Source organism: Lethenteron reissneri, chromosome 1 (assembly GCF_015708825.2).
Source record: "Lethenteron reissneri isolate LAM-NWPU_2019-01 chromosome 1, ASM1570882v1, whole genome shotgun sequence".
NCBI classification, from domain to species: Eukaryota; Metazoa; Chordata; class Hyperoartia; order Petromyzontiformes; family Petromyzontidae; genus Lethenteron; species Lethenteron reissneri.
In genome coordinates this window covers 4790437-4813052 of record NC_083779.1, presented here as the reverse complement: position 1 = coordinate 4813052, position 22616 = coordinate 4790437, and the positions used below count along the sequence as shown (strand labels likewise).

At 48.8% G+C, this 22616-nt stretch overlaps 2 protein-coding genes across 5 annotated transcripts in view; one reads left to right on the top strand and one right to left on the bottom strand.

The window, feature by feature from the left end:
• Positions 1–19528, bottom strand: LOC133353904 (AN1-type zinc finger protein 6-like). Of its 4 annotated transcripts, none has more exons than XM_061570442.1 (7): positions 19340–19528; positions 12260–12334; positions 11831–12004; positions 9295–9670; positions 8259–8383; positions 7561–7674; positions 1–6454 (listed from the first exon to the last, which is right to left on the bottom strand). In XM_061570442.1, the coding sequence occupies exons 3-7, from the start codon at positions 11979–11981 to the stop codon at positions 6303–6305; spliced, it is 918 nt and encodes a 305-aa protein (XP_061426426.1). In that variant the 5' UTR covers positions 11982–12004; positions 12260–12334; positions 19340–19528; the 3' UTR covers positions 1–6302. The 4 variants fall into 4 exon arrangements, with proteins under 4 accessions (XP_061426426.1, XP_061426639.1, XP_061426505.1 ...); XM_061570655.1 differs by having other exon boundaries at positions 1–6451; XM_061570521.1 differs by having other exon boundaries at positions 11831–12000.
• The window catches only part of SNRPA1 (small nuclear ribonucleoprotein polypeptide A'), an 840838-nt gene that overhangs the window by 37987 nt on the left and 780235 nt on the right, over positions 1–22616 (top strand). The gene's annotated exons all lie outside the window — the stretch shown is intronic.

Sequence of the window (22616 nt, the reverse complement as noted above, 5' to 3'; positions counted from 1 at the left end):
TAATTTTCAAAGCACTTTATTACCGTAAAATTTGTACAATATACTGTCAAGACGATGCCTAAAACAACAAAGCAGATTATCTAGCATAAATAATTTGTTTTATTCATACAAATCTATGAACAAAAAGAAAACAAAATGATAAAAGTTTGTAGTTGTCGAAGAGATTAGTTCCCCCCCATCTGTCCATAACTAGGGACGAGATTTGGATAGTTTATTGTGACAAGACGCAACTTCAAAAAAAAATCAAACTTTATAAAGATTATCCCCCGATGAGCTCAACTAATGGTTAAGTTTGATCGAATTTGCAACTTTTAGCCATAAAACGAGGACAGCATGGCCAATTTTCATTCGTTTAAAACTGTTGTCAGTCGAGAGCGAAAGTACAGAGTTGTCAACGCAGGGCAATAGGGCAAAGCTGCACTGAGGACTCCAAAATGCAGGGTGATGCAGGTACACGTGGGTTGGCAAAGCCGTTTTTACTGCCAGGAGCTTTAAAAGGCCACGCTTTCATCCTCCCAAGGACAGTGGCTACAATCAGGCTACTGTGCGCACACAAAACAAGACAAAGATCCCCCAGTGTAGCCTTAACAGACTGTAGGGGCAAGTGCTGTTAGCGAGCACCTATGAAAGCCAGAACGGCACACGAGGGGGTGGGTGGCCAGCACCACGCCCGGCCGCCTTTGTCTCCCCAGTGGCGATGTTGACACATCGCACCAGGTACTCATTTCAGGCTGAGTCGACCTAGGGGAGGCCCAGGACCGGTTCAGATATAATCGTCACCGATGTTGGCCGTGAGCGGAGATCGAACTTGGGTCGCCGGGTTTGTAGCGCAGCGCGCTAACAGCTGCGCCACCGCTCCCCACACTGTGCGCACACAAACAACACACATGCTCTCTTGTGGCTTGCATGATTCCGCGCGTATATTTGCGTGTTGTCTCTTCCTCCTCCAGAAGACCACACATGCTGGACATGGTTAAGTGATTGAAAATAGACCTACGGGTCCACCTGAGCGCTGAGATACGAAGAACATTTAAAATCAAAATAACTTTCAAGAGAAACACAGAGAATTGGGGGGGGGGGGGGTGTACCCCCACCCAGTCCGATGTAATCCATCGCACCTGAATGGGAGGCACGCCCCGTGCAGCTTGGGCAAGAACTGCCGAGTGTCATGTTCTCAAGCTCATGCGACACATCACACACACACACACAAACACGCGCGCGCATTATCCAACCAGACCTGGCCAAAGCCAAGCCATGCTGTTCCCCAGGCTACAGGCGCACTTTGCCACAACATTATCTCCTATCGCCCCACACCCCACAATCCTCACTCCTTAATTGTCCAAGCGTTAATTAAGGAGCATGCGTTGGGCGACAGTGGTGGTGGTGGTGGTGCGAGCGAAGGGGGGTGGTGGAGCCGAGGCTAGGATCAGATCGAGTGTGGAGAGAGTAAAGCAAACCATGCTTGGAAATTGTAAGGTCCGCCCACAACAAAAGATTAATGTTATTTCAAGACATTAAGAGCGCACCACTGCGTAAACTCAGACGGGGGGGGGGGGGGGATGTTCAGTGTCGTGGATTTACAGATTTACGTTCCCCATCAATCTCGCGCCCCTCCCTGAAGCTGGTCCCGTGCCGATAATTCACGGTTCCTCGTCTCCCGTCGCCTCCCACCTCCTTCCACAGCATAGCGTCACTTGCTCACAAAGGGTAACAGTTTTCTTGGTTCTTTCGGTAAAGTCACGTAGAAGGGAAGTAATAAAATTATAAAAATAAAACATAATAAAATAATTCTCACGACGTTTCGGCCACAACGCAAGCAGCCGTCCTCAGGTGAAGAACAGGTCTGTCGAGAAGACGTCCTCCCTCCCAGCTTAAATAGACGCTCCAAGCCGAGGACGTGTCATTCAGACCGTCTTATCGACAGACCTGTTCTTCACCTGAGGACGGCTGCTTGCGTTGTGGCCGAAACGTCGTGAGAATTATTTTACTATGTTTTATTTTTATTATTTTATTATTTCCATTCTACGTGACTTTACCGAAAGAACCAAGAAGATGAATCCCTGCAGTCACCAAAGCTTTAAATCGAAATTTAGGGTAAAACGTTCTTAGGATTCAGCAGAAATTCCCAAATGTCGACAAGGGGGACAAAAAAAAAACTCTGGTCACGCGCAGTTAAATCAAACGTGGCACACTTCAGCCCCAAGTGTGAACAGAGCGCAACGGGACTTGGGGGACGTTTGGCTTATTCTTATAAATCTTATTAGCACACGGTACATGCAGACACCAATACCCGCAATTCGCCACTAAGTGACGGAGGCGTCATCACTGCGCCTGGTACCAGGCCAGGTGCACTGAGGCCACGTGAAGTGTCCAAGGCTCGCTGACACGTGGTCTCGGGACAGACTCAGGTGTCATGGGTTGGCCGACTGAAATGACCGGTAGATGCAACTTGCTGCATTTTAGCCACCCGGCGCGTCGCTCCTCCGCCCTCCGTTGTTGCTGGAGGGCGACTGCCTCCAACTGCCCAGAAGCGTCATTCACGAGCCTCCTCCAGAAGCCGATCTTGACAACTGGTACCAGTCGTCGGCAAGTCCACACAGCTCCACATCCTCCCTGAGAGCATCAATCCATCTCTTCTCCAGCCCATGTCATGCCCGTTTAGTCCCCTCTATGCAGCAAACAGAAGCTGCTTGGGCATGTGGTGGCTGGGCATGCGGGCTACAGGACACAACGCAGCCTTGTCTGCCGGAGGAGCTCACTGATGGGAATGTGTCCAACATTTTCAAGGATTTGTGAGCTCCTCACATTAAACAAAAGATGGATCGTAGGCATGCCAGCCTGAATGTTTACAGCTGGCATTCCATTAGAGGGGTCCACGTTTCACAAGCACAGAGAAAGGATAGCATGACTGTGGCCAAGAAGACCCGAAGCTTCATGAAGAGCGACAGACCAGGTAGCTTTTACGGAATATTGCACAGCCGATGAAAAGATGCTGCCCAACGGATTCGGAGTGAGACCTCTGCTGTCAAACCCGGAGCTGGTCATAAGCACTGTCCAGGTACGGGAAACTTCACTCTCTCCACAACTGCTCCATCACGAATGGGGAACTGAGGGAATTGAGTGTTTGGTGGCACAAAATACCCAGGCAGGTGCTTAGTGTTGGTGGCGCCGATGCCAAGACCCCACCCACTTCTTGGTGGCACACACCAGGTTCAGCAGCAGCAGTACATCAAACTCCTCCTGAGTGACTGTCTGGGCCCATCCCGTGGTCCAGAGTTGTGATATCATGTAGGGCAGTCTGCACACATGTCACCCTCCCTCAGCATTTCGCTTGGGAGATCATCTCTGCCCGGCACTTTTCCTGGTCTCAGACTTTGGATCGCCCCTCACTTCCTCCACAAATGGCACCCAAACCAACCATTCACAAGGGGTGGCTACTTCTGCCAACGAGGCACCGCCGCACTAGCAGGGTCGTCTCCACCTTCCCCCACAAGGGTGTCTGGATTGAGGGAATTCCACTCCTAAAGATCTCACTCAAATGCTCTGCAAACCTGCAGACCTGTTCCTGGGGGTTGGAGGTCGGCTTTCCGTTCTTTCTCTCAAGGACGGTGATAGGCGAGGGACTGCAAGTGACTTGGTGGAATAGCAATTTGTGATTGCCGGCTTTCGAGGCAGATTCCATCTCCTCAGCAACCCGCCCCACCACTCATCCTCGCAGCACCACACGGCTCTCAGATCCAGAGCAAAGGCTCATTCTCCAAGGTTGGATTTTGTACATGGGAGTGGGTCTGTTATTTTCTCTCAACCAGCCAGAACTTCTCCTTCAGACAGGGTCTTTGGGGAGGTCTGGACCACATACCCAATGCAGCCATTGCAGCTGCATGAGCTGCAGTCCTACACCTCACCCATTTCCCCTCGGCCTCAGGGTAGCACAATGCGAACCCCAGCTGCAAGCGATGTTGAAATGTCTGCGTGCAACTGTCCTCAGCTAGCTGAGACCAGGCTACGTGGGTTTGAACTGGGTCCTCATTAGACACCCACCACCAGAATAGAAGAATGGTAGGCACATCTTACAGATGACAAATCGATGGTCAGTGGGCATATCAGCTCCACGGTAGGTCCTGGTGTCAAGGACATGGGCCCGCATCCACTGGTCGGTAATTATATAGTCCAGTAGATGTTCTTGCTTGGACCCGGCCTGCATCTATGTGGTGTGGATGCGCAAATGGCGGAACAGCGTGTTCGTAATTACAAGCCCATGGGCTGCACAGAAGTCGAGCAAGCCTCCTTCCGTTATTTTGAGCCGATCTGGCCCATGCCTTCCGATCCCCTCCAACGCAGGTGTCTGCGTCATGACCCACTCGGGCATTAGAGTCAACAAACAGGAGGACTCTATCCTGAGGGGCCACTTCAACTAGCACCTGGGACACACACGAGCCAGTCCCGCAGAGCCTTGCGTACCAACTGGGTTAGGGGTTCTGTTTGCGAGCACAAACAAAACCTACCCCCGGTACAGCGCATAGGTGGGCGCCATGGTGCGGCAAGGGATGCTCCGGGTGGCCGAATCGGCCTCGCGGGTTTGACTGCCCCTTCTCTACCACCCCCCCCCCCCCCCCGGGGAAAAGATGGTGGGCCACGGACCCATTTCAGACACGTTCTGGGCCCCCCCCCCCCCTTTTTAGCGGAGAAACTCGAAAACGACAGATTTTTAGATAGACGAGAGCACAGCGGGTATTATACTAATAACATATATAACGTACACTGAATTTCCATTTCAAGCAAATTTAAAAACAAACGAAAACCACTCAACCAATTAAAAGGGTGTTGGAAGGGGGGGGGGGGGAGAAAAACACAAAATCCATGCGAGCCTCACTCCGGTTTGGAAGGAGACACCGTGAGGCTGTTGTGCCGACGTCCAAACCTAAAGAGAGGATCGCCGTCGACTCTCACACAACCGGATCGTCTCGTGGAGCAGAGTCCAACAGATTTGCTAATCTTGAAGCCATTATAACCAATATTCATGATATAGTTTATCTTATTCGTTTGTAACTTGCCGTAATTAACTTTGTACTCTTCACTGCTACCGTTACCGCCGTCTGCCTAAAAATGTACAAGTCTGTCGCATGCAGGAACAACCGCGAGAGTTGGGCATGGGATAGAGCCCAATCTCGCTCACTCGATTATCATAGTTATTTTTGTATTAACGAGCTAATTATCGCGACTGCTGGTGAAACTGCCTAATGCTAGAACCCCGCTGCTTGGCCAAACACAAGCCCTTTTGCCCTCTGCTCAACCCAGCGCAAGGGAAAACTCCGACAAATGTATCACCATTCCATCTTCCAGCGGGGAGGGGGGGGGGGGACAGGGCATTATTCCGCAACGTGTTAAGTAAGATGTGCGAGCAAGTCCTTTATTTCTCACAGCACCGCAACCGACGGACAGACCTCACGCGCGCCACACACAAGCCCCCTGCTTGCCGTCAGAGCTAAAAACGTTCCCTTGCCACCAGCCACGCGATGTTTCGAACTGCGGGAGTTGCACAAATCGATGGACGCTGGCGTGAAAGCTGGCCGGTGATAGTGCTCCACGCGATGATGGCGCCTCTCCGTTCCTGGGCTCCTCCCCACCCCCTGCAGTTCGCAAGGCGGCCCCCACTTCTTCCCCTTTTAATAGTCAAGTTTTCGGTCGACGCTGCGCATGGGCAAACGGCCCGGCAAGGAGTCGCGCAGTCGGCAAATCTCCAGGCCCCTTCCCGTCACGGTGTGGGCGGCCGGGCGCGTACACAAGCGTGTTCCGGCGACGTAAAACAGAAACAAACCCACTGTTTCACTTAAATTTGTTTAAAACTGATGGTACTTGATTCAAAATAAACCAACAGGAAAAGAAAAAAAACAAAGAATAAAAGTTGAGGGGGGGTAGAAAGTAATAGTTGGGAACAAGCCAAACATCCTCGACGCTTTATTATCTTCAAAGGATTCCAATGCGAGCATGCCTGGGCACCTTGTAATGCATGCCGGTCAAAAAAAAAAACCAAAAATTTAAAATAAACCAAAACGTGTCCCCAGCGCAAGGAGGTGAAGGACAGGCTGAAATGGCCCTCATCTTCCACCACCCCTCCTTCCTCCCCCCCACCCACACCAACTCCCTCCCACCACCCCATAACGAGTGATCGGTGGAGGCGGCTCGGAAGGAAGGAGGTCGCGACTCGTTCTCCTGGCCCCCGGGTGCACGTGCGATTGTTCCCCTGGCGTGCGTCCCCCCCTCCCCCGCCTCCTCCACCCGGTGGCAACGCCGCCACCGTTTCAAATCTTCTGGATCTTCTCGCTCACTACGATGGGGTTCTCCTTGCGGATTTTCTCGGCCGCCTCAGACTTGTAGTCGTACGAACACTCGTGTTTGTCCGAGTAGCGGTGCAGGCCGCAGAACAGGTTCCCGCAGCGACACTCAAATCCTGCTGGGCGGGCGGGTGAGCAAGTAAGCAAGTGGGCGAGCGAGCGAGTGAGAGAGCGCGGGGCAAGCGGGCGGGTGGACGGGCAAGCGAGCGAGCGAGAGGGCAGGTAGGTGGGTGAACAGGTAAGGTGGGCGAGCAAGTGATGTGGGCGCAAGAGAGTGAGCAAGAGGGCAGGTGCGGGAATGTGCACGGATGCAAAAGTGTAAATAAGAACCGTAATGCCCAACCGGTGATACAGAAACCACAATCGCCACTCACCATGACCACCACCATCACTACCACCACCATTCCTGCCACCAATGGCACTGGCTAGAGAACCATAACCACCACCACCACCGCCGCCATGCATGAAGTTTGAGCCGTGTTCACAGTGGAATAAACTCATTCACGAAAATAAAAAACTGAACTAAAAAAATCCAATTCCTCTCATTATCTTTGACGCAATTAGTATGATATAAAATTTGTGCATGATTTGACTATTAATCTGGAGGGTCTGAACTTTACAATTCAACCGTGCATTAAATACACACGAACACAGACAAGTGTTGTGAGCAAGCACTTACTTTTTAAGAATGGCACAGAGCACTAGGTTGGTGGTGGTAGTGCAGTGAGCACTCATTTAGTAAGCCTCAACCTAGTAGCGACCAACAACAGGTTTCAGATTACACATTCTACCTGTGTTACCCTTCATCAGGAATCGAACTCAAGTCTGCCAAACAGTCAGATCCCCTGTGTAGACTGTTGGGGCAAGTGCTATTTACGAGCACTTATTAAGGCCGGCATGGCGTACAAGGGGGTGGAGGGGGTGTCGCCAGCACCGTGCAAAGAATTAATTTCAAGCCGTATCGATATAGGCGAGGCTCAGGACCAATCCAGATATTCGTCACCAATATTGGCCGTGGCAGTAAATGAAACACAGGTTGGAAGGCGTAGTGGTGGCGTAGTGGTTAGCGTTACCACCTGTGTATGTCAAACCCGGCGACATACAGGCAGACACGCACACAAAGACACGAAGGACGACACGCACTTACAAAAACAATAAACACAAACAATGCCAAAGACAACAAACACGGGGGGGGGGCCCTCGTGCAGGGAGGGCGGCCACATACCGGTGAGGCCGACTTTCTTCCTGCAGGTGTGGCAGCGGTTCTTCTTCTGCTGCCGGGGCTTGTCGGCGCCGTCTGGCGAACCCTCGGCGCCGTCCAGATCCGCGAGGGTGCACGCTGTGGGTGTGCGGCGAGGTGTGCACCACCACGAGAGTGAGAGACGTCTACAAACCGCCATTGACCGCCGCCGCGGCCTCTCGTGAACGCTCGGTTTCGTCACCACCTGTTTTTCTCCAATGGCCATTGCGGCGGCGGTGGGAAATCACAAACTGCATCGAGGACTTTCCACGAACGACGCGGATCGTATCGATACACGAGTGGTGACGATTACTAAAAAACACAATCCGCGCTGCAACTGGGAACGTGTCACGCAGCCGTGCCGATTCCACCTCCGATTAGCACGGTTGGCGAACGTACGGTGCGCAAAAGAAGTTCAAGATAGAAACATACAACAACGGAAGACACCGTGAATCGTCGCTCCTGATATTCACTTTCCCAGCGGGACGACAAAGGTTAATTCCACTTTCGACGATGCCCTCGGCCGGATATCTAAACTCGATCTACCCTCGTAAATATTTATATTTATATTTCCAGATTACAAAAGGTTAAACTTCTGCCGTGGAAAACCTTCCAAGGCGGCAGCCAAGCTGTCGTGGAGACCGTGTGATCGTGCGAGCGCGCGTGCGGCCGAGCGAGAATACCGCTGAGGTCGGCGGAGGTGGCGGCGGCCACAGGTTGGTCGGTGGTGACCACGTCCTCGCCGTCAGCCACCAGGGTCATGGCCGTCATGCGGGAACTGACGGGTGAGGGCTGGCTTGTGATGGGGCTGCAAACGCAGCAGAGGGCATCCACGCAACGTCACTCACTCACCCATTCAGTCACTTGCCCACCCCCGCATCAACAACTCGCCGACCTGCCTGCTCACCAAGTCACCCACTCACTTAACTCAACGAGTCGATCACTCACCCACCTCACACACTTTTCGTTGAGTCACCCACAAACTTAATTACCGACCCACCCATACACCCTCTCACCATCACCTACTCAATCACCCATTTCAACTACCTAATCATCCCCTCACCATCTCAACAAATCACATATACAAATATTCACCTATTAATTCTACCCACCCACTCACCTACTAATTCATCTACCTCACCACTTTACTAACTCGCACTATTACCATAATCTAGTACTGGTGTAAAAAAGGTCCCATTTTGCTCACCAAGCTATAAATGCTCTAAAAGTGCATTGACTTTGTACCGTTCGCCTTTTGGCGTTCTCTGGTCCGACACTGGTGAGACTAGGCCCTAAAGAGGGCGGATCAGTTTCAAATACAATGCCACTTATTATCAGAGCCTATTTGTTTGCATGTTCACCATAAGTATGTGTGTGGTTAACGACGGACACGATTCCTTGCAAAAGGTTTCTATTCAATGTTTAAACATCTTAACACCTGCTGTATTGCTGGAAAGGGTAGAACCTATTCAATTTTTTCTAAAACATCAATCTACTCACCTCGCCCACCAGCGCTCGACCACTCAATCACCGACTCACCCACCAAATCACCATCTCACTATTACTTGCGCAATCTCTCTCAATCATCCCCTCAACTATTTACGCAGTGCCCATCCCATTCACCCCTCCCCTACCCACACCACTCAACGTCCCCACCCCTCTACCCACTTTGCCCCTCGTCGCCCAACCTACTTGGCAGCGCCAACTGCTCATGCCCACCTGCTGGGAGAACCAAAGACCCCGGGTGAGGGAGCCTCCGCCTGCGAGGGCTCCTGTTGTGGCGTCGGTGTCGTGGCAGGGCTACCTTCCCCCCGCGCCGCCGTCACCATCATGTTTGCCGTTGCCATGGCGGTGCCAGTCAACACCGCTGAAGAGGCGGCAGTGGCGGCGGCAGCAGCAGCAGCAGATGACAATGACGTTGAAGATGGCGATGGTGATGGGGCTGGCAACGGAGAGGCACTGCCACTCGTCGCTGGAGTGACCGATGAAGGCGACGAAACCGCAGCTGCCACGGCAACGGTTGCCGTCGACGATGCGAGGCTGTCGGCCGCTGCTTGAGCGACCGCGACGGCACCGCTGTTCCCAGGACTTGTGGCTTCAAGGGGGTGCGAGTCCACATTGGACAGAAAAAAAGCGATGGGAATGCAAAGTTAGGGATTGTAAGTAATGGAACAAAAGAGATGGAGCCCCATTGACTGAACGCAAAAGCGGATGTAAAGTGACAGAATGCAAACAGTAGAACAGTGACAAGAACTCAAGAGACTTTATACTGGTAGGAACCTCCTGGTTACACCAGCCCACAGGGGATTATTGTGTCCGTCTGTCCGTTGTGCATCCAAAAATGAGAGGGCTGGGGCTGGGTGGAGAGGGGCTGGTCACCCCGTGGTGCCCTTATAAAACTCAACGTTTAACCTACTCACGCCGGCTTGTGCCCGCCTTCACAGTCGTGCATATTTGCGGAATACACCACGCCGCCGTTGACCCTGGCCATTGACCGAGCAACCCAACGTTCCTACCAGCTCCCTCCGCAGGAATGTGTTAAACTTACAGCATTTCAGGGATGCGATTCGATAATTTGGAAGAGAATGCTAGTCTCGTTTGTACCGTATTGTTCTCTTCATTAGGTTTAACATTAACAAATCACCTGTATACACTTCTAATAAATAAGAATATACAAACTTTAACAAATGCGCTTTGATGCATGTATCATGAACTTGATCATTAAAGCATTGCTACACACCTAGCCAACAGAATGTAATGATTCAGGCCTGCCTTAAAGTCATTACGATCCGTAGTCACGATTTGGTTTGGGAATCGACACGTTCCTGCACAGTGGTGCAAATTTGCAAAACCTAGGGAGGTACGATTCAATAGAAATGTAATCTATAGACTCGGCAGGACAGTGGTGCGATTATGGAATGTAGGGTGGTGCGATCTACAGTGTTGAAAGTATACAATTGTACACCTAGCAAAGGGGCCGACAACCAAAATAATTCGATTTAAAAAAACTCAATATTCATTCTAGATTTAAAGTTTTTGTGACTGCAAGGATTTGTATTCCTAGTTATTTCGGTAAAGTAACGTCGGTAAAAAATGAAATTAAAATTAATAAAAATCACGACGTTTCGGAGGCAACACAAGTCTCCGTCATCACGGAGATTTGTGTTGCCTCCGAAAACGTCGTGATTTTTATTTTTATTTTATATTTATTAATTTCAATTTCATTTTTTACCTACGTGACTTTACCTAAAAAACTAAGAGTATGAAACTCAACATGCCAAGAAGCGCAACAACGAGCATAAACAACGTCACAAAGAGGTCCATAAAAATAGCCGCACGCAGGTCGTCGACCCCTGACCCAACATAAACACGAGGGGACGAGACGCGCTGCGATAAAAGCAGAGTCAGACGCTGCGGGGAAAACCGACCGGGGAGCCAAAAAATTCGCGAAAGAAATAAACGAGTTGCGTCTCTTCTTGGTTCTTTCGGTAAAGTCATGTAGAAGGGAAATAATAAAGTAATAAAAATAAAACATAAAATAATTCTCACGACGTTTCGGCCACAACGCTTACTCCCCGACAGACCTGGTCTTCACCTGAGGACGGCTGCTTGCGTTGTGGCCGAAACGTCGTGAGAATTATTTTATTATGTTATATCTTTATTATTTTATTATTTCCCTTCTCCGTGACTTTACCGAAAGAACCAAGAAGATGAATCCCTGCAGTCACGAAAGCTTTAAATCGAAGAGTTGCGTCTCCTATTGTGCATTCTGCGCGACTGGTCCCCGCGGCATGGAGCGGTCTACTCGATGGCGTTAGACTCGTACCAACGCGAGGCTTTCTAGAGATCACTAAGGATGCACTTGTGTGCCACATCTCTTCTGTAGCATTGCACAGCGTCCTTAAAGGATGTCGTTATCGCGGTATGGCGTGACAGAAGCCATCCAACTAATCATCATCATCGTCGTGCGACTATTCAGTCATGTGAATTTACAGTGGTGCGAATATAAAATACACAGGGGGTGTGAATCTACAGTGGTGTAATTATAGAATGTGTGGCGGTGTGCGAATCTTCAGCGGTGAACATTTACAAAAAAAGACTTCATAATTCTCTAACAACCCATGCGAGTGAGAGTTCGGATAAAAATAAAAATGCTGCGCAGTCCGTCTCCCGTCCCGTGAACGCAAGAAGCGATTCGTCGCGTCGCTCTCAAGCCTGCCGAGCGAATTTTGTCGACGCGACCACTGCACTTTACCTGTGGGACTGAGTCTGCCGCCAGCGTTCTGCCTCTGCAGGTGCTCCTTGTAGCACACGGAGCACATGCCGTTGGTGCGTGGGTTCCCGTAGAAACCGCAGCCCATGGTGCACAGCATGGGGCCCTGCGAGCGGTTCGCTTCTTGCGCCATCGCTCGCCTCGCCGCCCTGCTGCCTGCCGAGAAAAGCGCCGCCCAAGTTCAGATTTTAAAAACTCAATTAGTTAGAACAGTTTTTTTACGTGCTTAGATTGTTGCCCTGTCCCCCGCGCACCGTACGTAGCACGGTTGGCTATGTAACGGTATAAATAAAGTTCAACATGCATGCATACTATCACAGAACGGAATTATCCATTGTCACGTCAATGTCAATTAAATCGCATTAAGCATCGGCGTATCAATTGTGGTAGAGTATGGACGTTATTACTTACCGCCGCTTTTATGTCTCGGCGGCTTCGTGTGGACAAGCCCGCCCCGATCACTGTAGAGGCACAGACTGGCAATGCCTAAGGGCGACAATGATGAAGAAGTCACACAAGACTGGAAAGCATGTGCAGGCTGCATCATTACCCTTACTTATTTCCAGCCTGCACTAGATTTTTTTTTATTAGAGTTTCACAAATGTCACTCGAATTGCGCAAGGTGTAGCACACGCACACAAAACACCGAATTTGGCTAAACTCCAGCTTTGAGAATTAAAAATATGCGTTTGAGTTTCATAAAATTAACATGTCTCAATACCTGTATGAAAGTGCTGCCCCCTAGTGCGTAACAATGGTCACTTGAAGGAATTTTAGAAGTAGTTCCGTGACAGCCACTTTGTTGAACATTTTTTTTTCGCCGTACAAAGCTAACCACGCTACTCAAAATGTTCTCTAACAAAGGTGGCACTGCACCAAGAGAGTTCCGAATTGATTAGTCTCGTGACATGACATCAAGAGCACAACCGGGATAAAAACTGGGGAAATATCCAAAAGATAAAATAAAAAAACAGCATTATATTTCATGACGTAAATAAGTTTTTCATTACCAGAGGAAGCGGGAGGGAGGGGGGTGAATTTTATTTCTGCCACAGTTTTCCAGGCCAACGTGCAAATGAGTTGCAGCACTCCCCCGTGTGCCTCACTTTCTACAAGAGGTCATCGCGCACTTGGCTCCTCCAATAATAGTTGGACTAAACCAGGGGTCGGCAACCAAAATAACAAGAAGAGCCATTTCTTTCCAATTCGGTACAAAATTCAGTATTTCAAGAGCCGCAATGCATCTGAGTACATACTGTACATATGTACATATCGTCAAGAAGCAGCCCGTAAAGAGCCGCATGCGGCTCCGGAGCCGCATGTTGCCGACCCCTGGACTAAACCAACCACCCCACTTCCCATCGCTCGAGCAATAACGACCCACGTCATCTCATTGTCATTGCTAAACGCAGCTTGGGTACCGAGGATTCACCTCCGACGTTGGGTTTAAAAGGGCGCTGTAATATTTCTTTAAAGCCTCTACAAGAAATCAGCTTAGGTCTTGACGTTGCCGGCAGTTAAGCGTGAAAACCAACGTAGGTCTTTGCAGGCACCTATGAAGGCCAGCACAGCAAATGGATTCGCACGTGGGTCAGTCACCAGGTTCATAGGAGTGCACAAATACTACGGGCTCCACAGACCACAAATGATAAAGATTCCTCGTATAGCCTTAACAGACTATAGGGGCAAGTGCTACTAGCAAGAACCTGTTAAGGACCGGCACAGCACACGAGGGGGTGAGTGGCTAGCAGAGAGCCCGGGTGTCTTTGCCTTCCTGGTGCTGATGTTTATTATACACCACACACCAGCTACTGATTTGTAGCCGAGTCGACCTAGGGGAGACCCAGGACTGGTTCAGAAAATCGTCACTGGTGTTGGCAGTGAGCGGGGAATAAAACTTGGGGTCACCGGGTTAGTAGCGCGGGGCGCTAACCGCTTCCCACAGATCACCATACACACACACACACATCATTTACACACTGGAATGTCCCGTGTTAGGAACAGGGAGTTTTTTGGTGGCATTTAACTTTAGCTGCACTACTTTCAGGAGGTTGGTAATGACGCACCTGGGGAAGGTGTGTGTGCATCAGTTGCCATTCAGCGTAAATACACATCGCATGCAAGCACACACACACACACCTGCTCAACAGGTATCCGAAATTGACTCCGATTGAAGGTTCACTTAAAACAACCAAAAACATCACCAGAAACAAATACACGAGTTATGCATCACTGAGAGGAATATTTTGTACGTCATCAACGAAGCAATTCCACCAGAATGCGATTATTTAATCGGTGATCTCCTGCGGCCTGGAAGGGCTGTTGGGATGGCTGTCGTTAGTGAGCGCCTTTAGAAGGTGCGACTGGCAGAAGTTCGCAGCCGCACTGGCTAATTAATGTGGATGTGTACGTACCAAACATATGCAGCATACCACTTCAGTGGAAAAACTCAAATGATCTGATTGGGTAAAATCAGAAAGAAAAATTTCTCCCCCCCCACCCCCCACTGTGAAATTAGTGCAGACTACAATCGTCAGGGAAACATCGCACCTCCGCCGATGGCCTCACGCTAACGGAACGGCACAAATATCAAGTGCCAAAGACTGAATAAATGATTTGGGAAGCAGCGACTCGCTAGGTCTCCATTCACCCACACCTCTACCAATGCCGTACTACCTGCCCCAGGCGCAACGTTTAAGGCCGAGCTGAGCCACGCGAGGCTTTCGTTCACCAGTGCGCGTCGTGGATCAGTTTGAATTATTTGAAGTTTTGCACGCAGTTACAAGAAAAATGTACAGACGGACATCGTGGCCCAAAGCCAATTCCGTATTCACCAACTCGCGATAAGTAAAACACGACCCCAGCCACAACAAATGACACCGGAGTGGGAGCTGAGATTTAAAAGTGTAAAACTTAAAAAAAGGGGAAAGTTTCTACTTAATCTGACGTCAGCTAAACATCGGGTAAAGCGATACCTTCATCTGCGCATTCATTTACAACTTGTATTCAAATAACCTTGAGTTTGGCTATGGCGTAAATTGCAGTCTTAAGTGAAAAAAACGTTACTTCGTGCTGTACAGCGTTATCATCACGAGCGTCCCAAACAAGACATCCGCTAAATGCTGCGACAGGGCCATGGCTTTGAGGCCAAAATATTGACCACGTTCAATTGGAATTCTGCACGTGCTTTTTTGTGTTCTGTGGTCAATTATTACCTTGTTCAAATGGAAACCAGGAGTGACACACAGCGATGGCACCAGTGGGTTGCATCACGATACAATTTCTAAATATTTGGCGTCTATGTGCAACTACATCAAGACGCCATGAAAAACAGTGCGGGTGTCCATCACCCTTGCCAGGTTTCCTCTTCACCCTTTCATTCTATATAATTAGTGATTTGAAAAAAATCAATACGATTGATAAATATTTATGCGTTTCAAGATCTCAATATCCTCACAAACAAATTAAAAATGCATAGATTGATCCTTTCGATTTTGGATTTCATCTCATAAAAAAAAGACAGCCAGAATCAAGACGTTATTATAAACGCTATGTGAGAATCACAGCAACGTAAAGAGATAAAGGTGTAGCCCTGCAATTTCTTGGTCATTTCACTGCTGGCAGAAGGGCCTCTGCCGTTTAGAATAATAGAGCACCTCTGTGGTGGCTCTTCCACACGGGCCAAATGTCTTGGAAGGGTTGGGAGGACCTACACTTGACCCCACCACACTTGACCTGCCGATCAAACGATTGTGGCGTTCCTATCTATGTGGGGATTTAAAAACGTGCCGATCGCTTCAATGAGTGCCGAAATCAAACCGGTGACATCCAGAGTGCCAACCATTACACCGCGGCGGAATCCCTCGAACCCAAGTTAGTGGCCGGACAAATGACTCCAATTAAATAAAAAGAGAAAACAGAATAAAAAACACGTTTAGGTATATCTGCTACCTGCTCGTGGCAGTTGCTCCAAGGACCCGGCTCGGAGTTTAACCCTCCCCCTAACCCTGCCTGAGGTGACTGGAAAATTCAGAAGGGTGGAAGAAAGGACACTGATCTTGAGTTCTTGTGGCCATATCGCCTCGCCTGGCTCCGTAAGTCCACGCCAGAGGTCGCAAACGGGTTTTGATTCCTTACCCGTACCCGGCCGCACCAGGGTCGCAAACGGGTACCTGTACTCGGCCGGGTACGGGTATCGGGTACCCGGTTGCGACCTCTGGCCCACGCTCCTGACGACAAGCAAAAAGTGTTTCCACCAGTCCCCCTCACTATTAATAGAAACCACGCATTCATTACAGCAAAAGGTGACTCAACTCGCAGGTCAGCCACTGGGAACAAACAAAAAAATTCCGCTCTCCCACACCACAAGTTCTTAAAATAAAAACAAACGCACCCTCAATGTGGGCGTCTTTGTAGCTTCGAGATAAATGCATTCTTACGTGTTCGAAAAATCAGCCATCATCATGAACCAGTCAATCCACAGCTGGATGAAGACCTCCCGAAGACACCACCCACCTCTCATGACCGTGATGTAAAAATCCACCCAGCACCTGTATACTCCATCTCCTCGGTGGACGTGCTGTCATGCATTCCAATCCTTGGCTGTCACTCCATTATTTATTCTTGACTAATGTAAATGATTCATAGCCCCGTGTTCATCCATTTCTGAAAGCATCTACATGCGGTGTCAGTCATGGGTGCCTATTTAAATTTACCACAGTTCAAGTCACTGGCGAGTATGGGGTTGAAGGGAGGGCGCGCGTTCAGAACGGGTTCATATATCACTCGCCACTGATTTTAGTCGTGGCCGAGAATCGCAGTGCGTTACTCACTGCGCTGCCACTCCACCCCTTTGTTTTCTATGGGTTATAAAAATGTCAATAAATGTTGTTTTAAAAAACGAAGCTCTTCGTGTTCATTTGTAAATGTTTCAGTTTTCTCAGGGCCACATTGTGCAAAGTTCGATCTCCAAATATAACCTCTATAAGAGACGCCAGAGATATGCTCTGCCATTTCGCTCTGCTCTGAAGGAGGGCCCACTGCCTGAAACGTCAATCTGTTATTTCATTTACTGTTATGACGAGTTCGTCTGCTCCTTACATTAGTCACCCTTCGCCAATTGTGTAAATTCCACACCTCTGTGGCAGGGGATGGTCTTCTCCACACAGCTATTTTTGCCTTCTCGCAAAATCGCGCGATGGGGCCTTTCTTGACGTAAAGTCCGGTCCATTGGGCAATAACTGTACTCGCTCAATTCTGGTGACTCAAGAGTAGACAAGTGTAAACAGCCATGGTTCTAAACACTGCTCAATGCAGGCCTCCCCGACGTAGCGCCATTCCTCGTGGTCTTGCGATGCCAAATCCACGTCAGTCCTGCACACAAGCCGATCTTGCTGTTCGCATCTCAGAGTGCGCGCACAGACCCTTGGGCGTTTCCATCCTTTGGCTGCTATTTCGTCACTGGTCTCAGCCCACTGGCTATCAACTTTATCCCACCCCCTCAACAAATTTCTCACGCTCAAGCCTACTACTGTGCAACTCTTTTTTTGTCTCTGTTTAATTACCAGCATTCCCCTGAAAAATGCTTTTTAAGCGCAGTTATCAGTTTGTCCGACTTTGTCATCATCTACATTTCTGATCCCTTTCAGAGCAAGCAATGCACAGCAGCAATTGAGAGATCTTTTTGGAGGTACATTGGCGTGTTGTTTTTTTTAATTGTCAAATTATTTTTAATTAAATTACCGTGACCTGCTCTTGCCAACATCTTTATTTAACAATAATGATGCGGTTTCATTTTTAATCAGTCCTCCGTGTTTACAGACACACTGCTGTGCTTTTCGGTCGTGGAATACACAGCAGGTGATGAGGATGATGGCAGTGACGATTATAACTACGGGAATGATTTGCAAGAAACAAATGAATATAACAAAGGCTCCAAAGTTTGGCTCAAGATAAGTGTAACTAACAATGGGACAAATACAACTCAATGGGGCTATCACCTGGTTCAAAGGACACCGATGGCTAATAAAAATCATGGCACTTATAAATGTAAGTACACGGGGCTACAGAAGCTGCAACCAATTGTCAATGTGTACCCTTCCTATAATACGCACTCCCATCGTGTTTTTGTATTGGTTGTTGTAACGTTCTGACCCACCACGACTGGACATCTGTAAAAAAAAGAGCTTGATAGCTCATATGATTTCCTCCAGTATAAACATTTCTGATTCTAACTGCACATTTTTTTTGACAGTTGGCCAATCCAACCATTTAAGCAAAAGATTACTCCACCGATTAGTCGGATTACTCGTCTAAATCGGGTTTATCAGCCACCCCACCATGAGGCATGGTATGGGGGGGGGGCAACAATCTTCAAAAAGAGGGCTCGGAAATAATCGACGGTACAAAAACACGGCAGGCGATTTTCCCACGCAATAGGCGAATTAACACCAGTTATAAACACCAGACATTACTGTACATGCAAACGCGACCTTTATAAATATGGCGAGAACACAAGGGGGGGAGATAAAAAAACACGACGACAGGTACAGTATTTCGGGATGTACAACCTGGACAATGATTTGCTTTTTGAAAAGTTTTTGTTGTTGTTGTCAGCCGCTCAATGGCCCGTAAACACCGCACGAAACAAAGTCGTGTCAATCCACCGAAGGATCATTTGGCCATACTTCATCGCGCTGGTCAGCGCGCGAGCTGGCGAAGTGATGATGTAGGGAATACCAAGCATGTTTGATACATAAAGGGGAACACAACAATATATTACAAACGACAAACAGGCGAGAAAAAGAAACGTTGACAAACCACCAAACCCACCCCGCGACCGGCATGGTGAGTGCCCTAACCCAAGCTGTGGATTGACAACGGTCTGAGCAAATACAAACATAATCCACAAACGCAATGTTTATTACCCATTAACGTATCCTGTTTATCCGTTTAAGCATTTACCTTCTAATAGTGCGCTTATGTATTAGATTAAAGTGTTTGGTCAATGTCTGTTTGGGGAAGGACGTTCACGAAACAGTGCTTGTGATGACAACTATCCGTTTACCTGTATTGTTGTTCATGTACAATATACTTGTTGTAGTTTTAAAACCTGTTAATCTTGTAAAATGTTCACAAATAAACAAGAGCATTAACAGCAGGCCCCTCGGGGTATCGCTCAGACCCCGCTGCTCGGATAGTTTTCCTACCCGCGCAAGAAGCGATCCGACCCGGCAGGGCCGCCCAACCTACTCCGGCGAAGGCCTCAAACAACGAATTCACAAATCAATCGACATCGAGACGACTCGGCGTTACGTAAAAGAAACCACGACACGTGAGGAGGTTAAAGGCAAACGAAACATACTTTTCTTTATTAAAGTTCGCTTTATATTCGAGGAATTATGCGTTACTTGCCGCCAGGCTCTTTATGAATACCGTATCATCGTAAGCCTCTGTTACAGCTACAGCGCGGTCATTTTACACCGCAATTACCTTCAAACGCGACGCTCCGACGGTGTCCGAGTCTTCTTACGTCGCCCTACTTGAGCGCGAATGGCATCGGTGGCGACGCTTCAACTAAATTCGCCTTAAATTCCCGATTTCCATACGCGCGGGGGCCCCAGGCCTCAGGGCCCTACTTTCCCCGCTCGCCTTATCACCGCGAGCCGCGGCGGTGATGCGGCCGCGGCTGGCGGTGGGGGAGGGGGGCGGGGGGGGGAGGGGGGCGGGGCGGGGGGGGGGGCGAGCCGGAGCACGGCGGAGGGAAAACGTGACGACGCGGCGACGATGCCGCGTAGATTTCCCAGAGCGGATAAGCCGAGCGGCCGAGCCGATCGGCCCGAGGCTTGCCCCCGCCTATACGTTGTACGATTTAAAATCGCGCCGCGACTGGGCGGTGAGGTCACCGCGAACGGCGGTTGAAGCGATCCGATTGGCTGACGGAAATTACCGAGCGCGGTTCATCCCTCCCCCCTCCCTCTCCCGCACTAATGCCGAGAATTAATGAGGGCAGGCGGCGAGGTTAACGCGGGGCTGTGCGGGGGGGGGGGGGGCAATGCACGGGGGGGGGGGGGTCGTGCACAGGGAGGGGGGGGGTGTCGTGCACGGGGGGTCGTGACGTCACGTGCACGTGCCGCCTTGCATTTGCGCGGGAAACAACGGGGGGGTCTGGAATACAATACTCCGCTGACGTGATTTAACCCAATAATTATTACCAATGCCCACGGATTTTAACCCAATAATTACTACCAATGCCCACGTGATTTAACCCAATAATTAATACCAATGCCCACGTGCTTTTTTTTTTACCCCGATAATTTACCAATGACGTAATTTTTACCCCGATAATTACCTCAAGTCCACAATAATCTGTGCCCTTGCCAATTAACGTTGCAATACAATGCACTCTGCCCACGTGATTTAATCCGATAATCACCACAAAGCCCACGCCTTTGTTCCATCAAACTCGTCACAGATGTTTTCAGCTGGCCTATCCGATTTAAGTCCTGTGTAATCGATTCAACCACCGATAATCGGTGCGATTGGTTAATCAAGTGACGATATTTTGGACGGGGGAACGGGGTCTACCGTTTTTTTCACGGTGTGCCGCTGGACGGGAGGTTGTTGGCCACGTCATCGGCGCGTTTTGCCACGTCACGCAGCTGGGCGTGGCTTATAGGGGGTTTCCCACCTTCGGAGGCGGAAATTCGTGGATGCCCCGAGGAATCGAACACAAATTCGATGTCGATTACGAATGGAGCCGGTTACGTTGAAGAGAATCGGCTCATCTTCTTGGTTCTTTCGGTAAAGTCACGTAGAATGGAAATAATAAAATAATAAAACATAATAAAATAATTCTCACGACGTTTCGGCCACAACGCAAGCAGCCGTCCTCAGGTGGAGAGCAGGTCTGTCGAGAAGATTCAGACTGTCTTCTCGACAGACCTGTTCTCCACCTGAGGACGCCTGCTTGCGTTTTGGCCGAAACGTCGTGAGAATGATTTTATTTTTATTATTTTATTATTTCCCTTCTACGTGACTTTACCGAAAGAACCAAGAAGATGAATCCCTGCAGTCACGAAAGCTTTAAATCGAGAATTGTCTCAGTTTGGACAAATGCGAGATAAATAATCAGCAAAAAACAAGTATAACCCGTAAAAACAAAGTTTTTCACTATAAATCCTTTATATGCGTGGCGGCTAGAGTCCTCTGGCTTGAGATGGCTGCCACCTATGGGTCAGATGATTGCATGGCAGCATTAAGCAATTGGTAATTAAATATAATATTTTTATCCTAAAAAGTGTAAAATTTTGGAATTTTTTTTCACGAACATTAATTGTCACGCACAACGAGTCTGTGTGGAAAATGTCAGCTCGATTGGATCACGGGAAGTGGGTTAAAAAACGACCGAAAGATTTGCACGGTCGTATTGCGGTCTATGCAAACATGACTCCTTGCAAAAAGGTGTCAGTTTTGTTGCCAGATAGAAGGGTAAAGAACCAATTATCATATTTTTACTGGCAAATGAGGTCCCCATAGTGTAGATGCTTGCCCCGAGCTCTCATACTCTGATGGTGCATTGTCCTTGAGTTGTGCGCCTTTTGGCGTCATCTGGTCCAACCCATAGGAGACTAGGCTCGAAGGAAAGCTGTCTCGGGTGTGGACCAATCAACTTCAAGGACAGTGCACATTATCAGAGTTATGTTCTTTTGTTTGTATTATGACTGCAGGTATTGCGGTCTATGCAAACATGACTCCTTGCAAAAAGGTGTCAGTTTTGTTGCCAGATAGAAGGGTAAAGAACCAATTATCAAGCAAGTGAACTTAATATAAAAGATTTAAAAAACAAACCACAGGAGCCTCGTCGAAATGAGCTTTCACGTGCCATCTCTGCACAAACCTTGCAAAGTTTACATTTGGAGGCTCTTCATGTTGGATGAGAATTTGTGAAAGGCAGCAGCCGCACGTTGAGCCGGCGCCAAATTTCCCAAGCTCTGCTGCCCTCTACATACAGTATTTAGGTATTATTGTCCAAAACCGGAGCGCTTGGAGAAAATACTCTTCGTTCTTTCGGTAAAGTTACGTAGGTAAAAAATGAAATTAAAATTAATAAAAAAATAATAAATCACGACGTTTTGGCTGTGACGGTCCCACCTGATGACGGAGACTTGTGTTGCCTCCGAAACGTCGTGATTTTATTATTTTAATTTTTTACCTACGTGACTTTACCGAAAGAACTAAGAGTATGAATCCTTGCAGTCACGAAAGCTTCAAATCTAGAACTTGGAGAAAAACCCATGGGTGCGAGGGTGCAACACTCGATCCCATACAGATGGAAGCGGTGGGAGTCCACATTTGCTGTCTCGCCTCCCGGCAAGCCAGGATATACAATTCCTTCTCGATGCCCACGGGACAGGAATTGGAATTGTACTGCAGGCCGTCATTGTGTTAGAGAGTAAACCCACAACATTTAGAGTACTCAAATTGTAGTAACTAATTGGTGCGTTGTGCACGTGACAAACCTTGCTGGCTGTGTCGGGTGGTGGAGGGTTACGACACATTTACACTTAACGCGATTCAACCCAAAAACCTTTAAATATTAAACAAAGCTTAGTCCGCACATTGCTGGACCGCCTTCTTCTGCCGAGCAATGGTATGGCGACCTCCTTGGCTCCAATGGGCAGCTTGACAAACACCGCCGCAGTGTTTGCAATAACCCTGTCATTGTGACAATCTCATATCACAGTGTCCAAGAATCTCCCCTACTGTG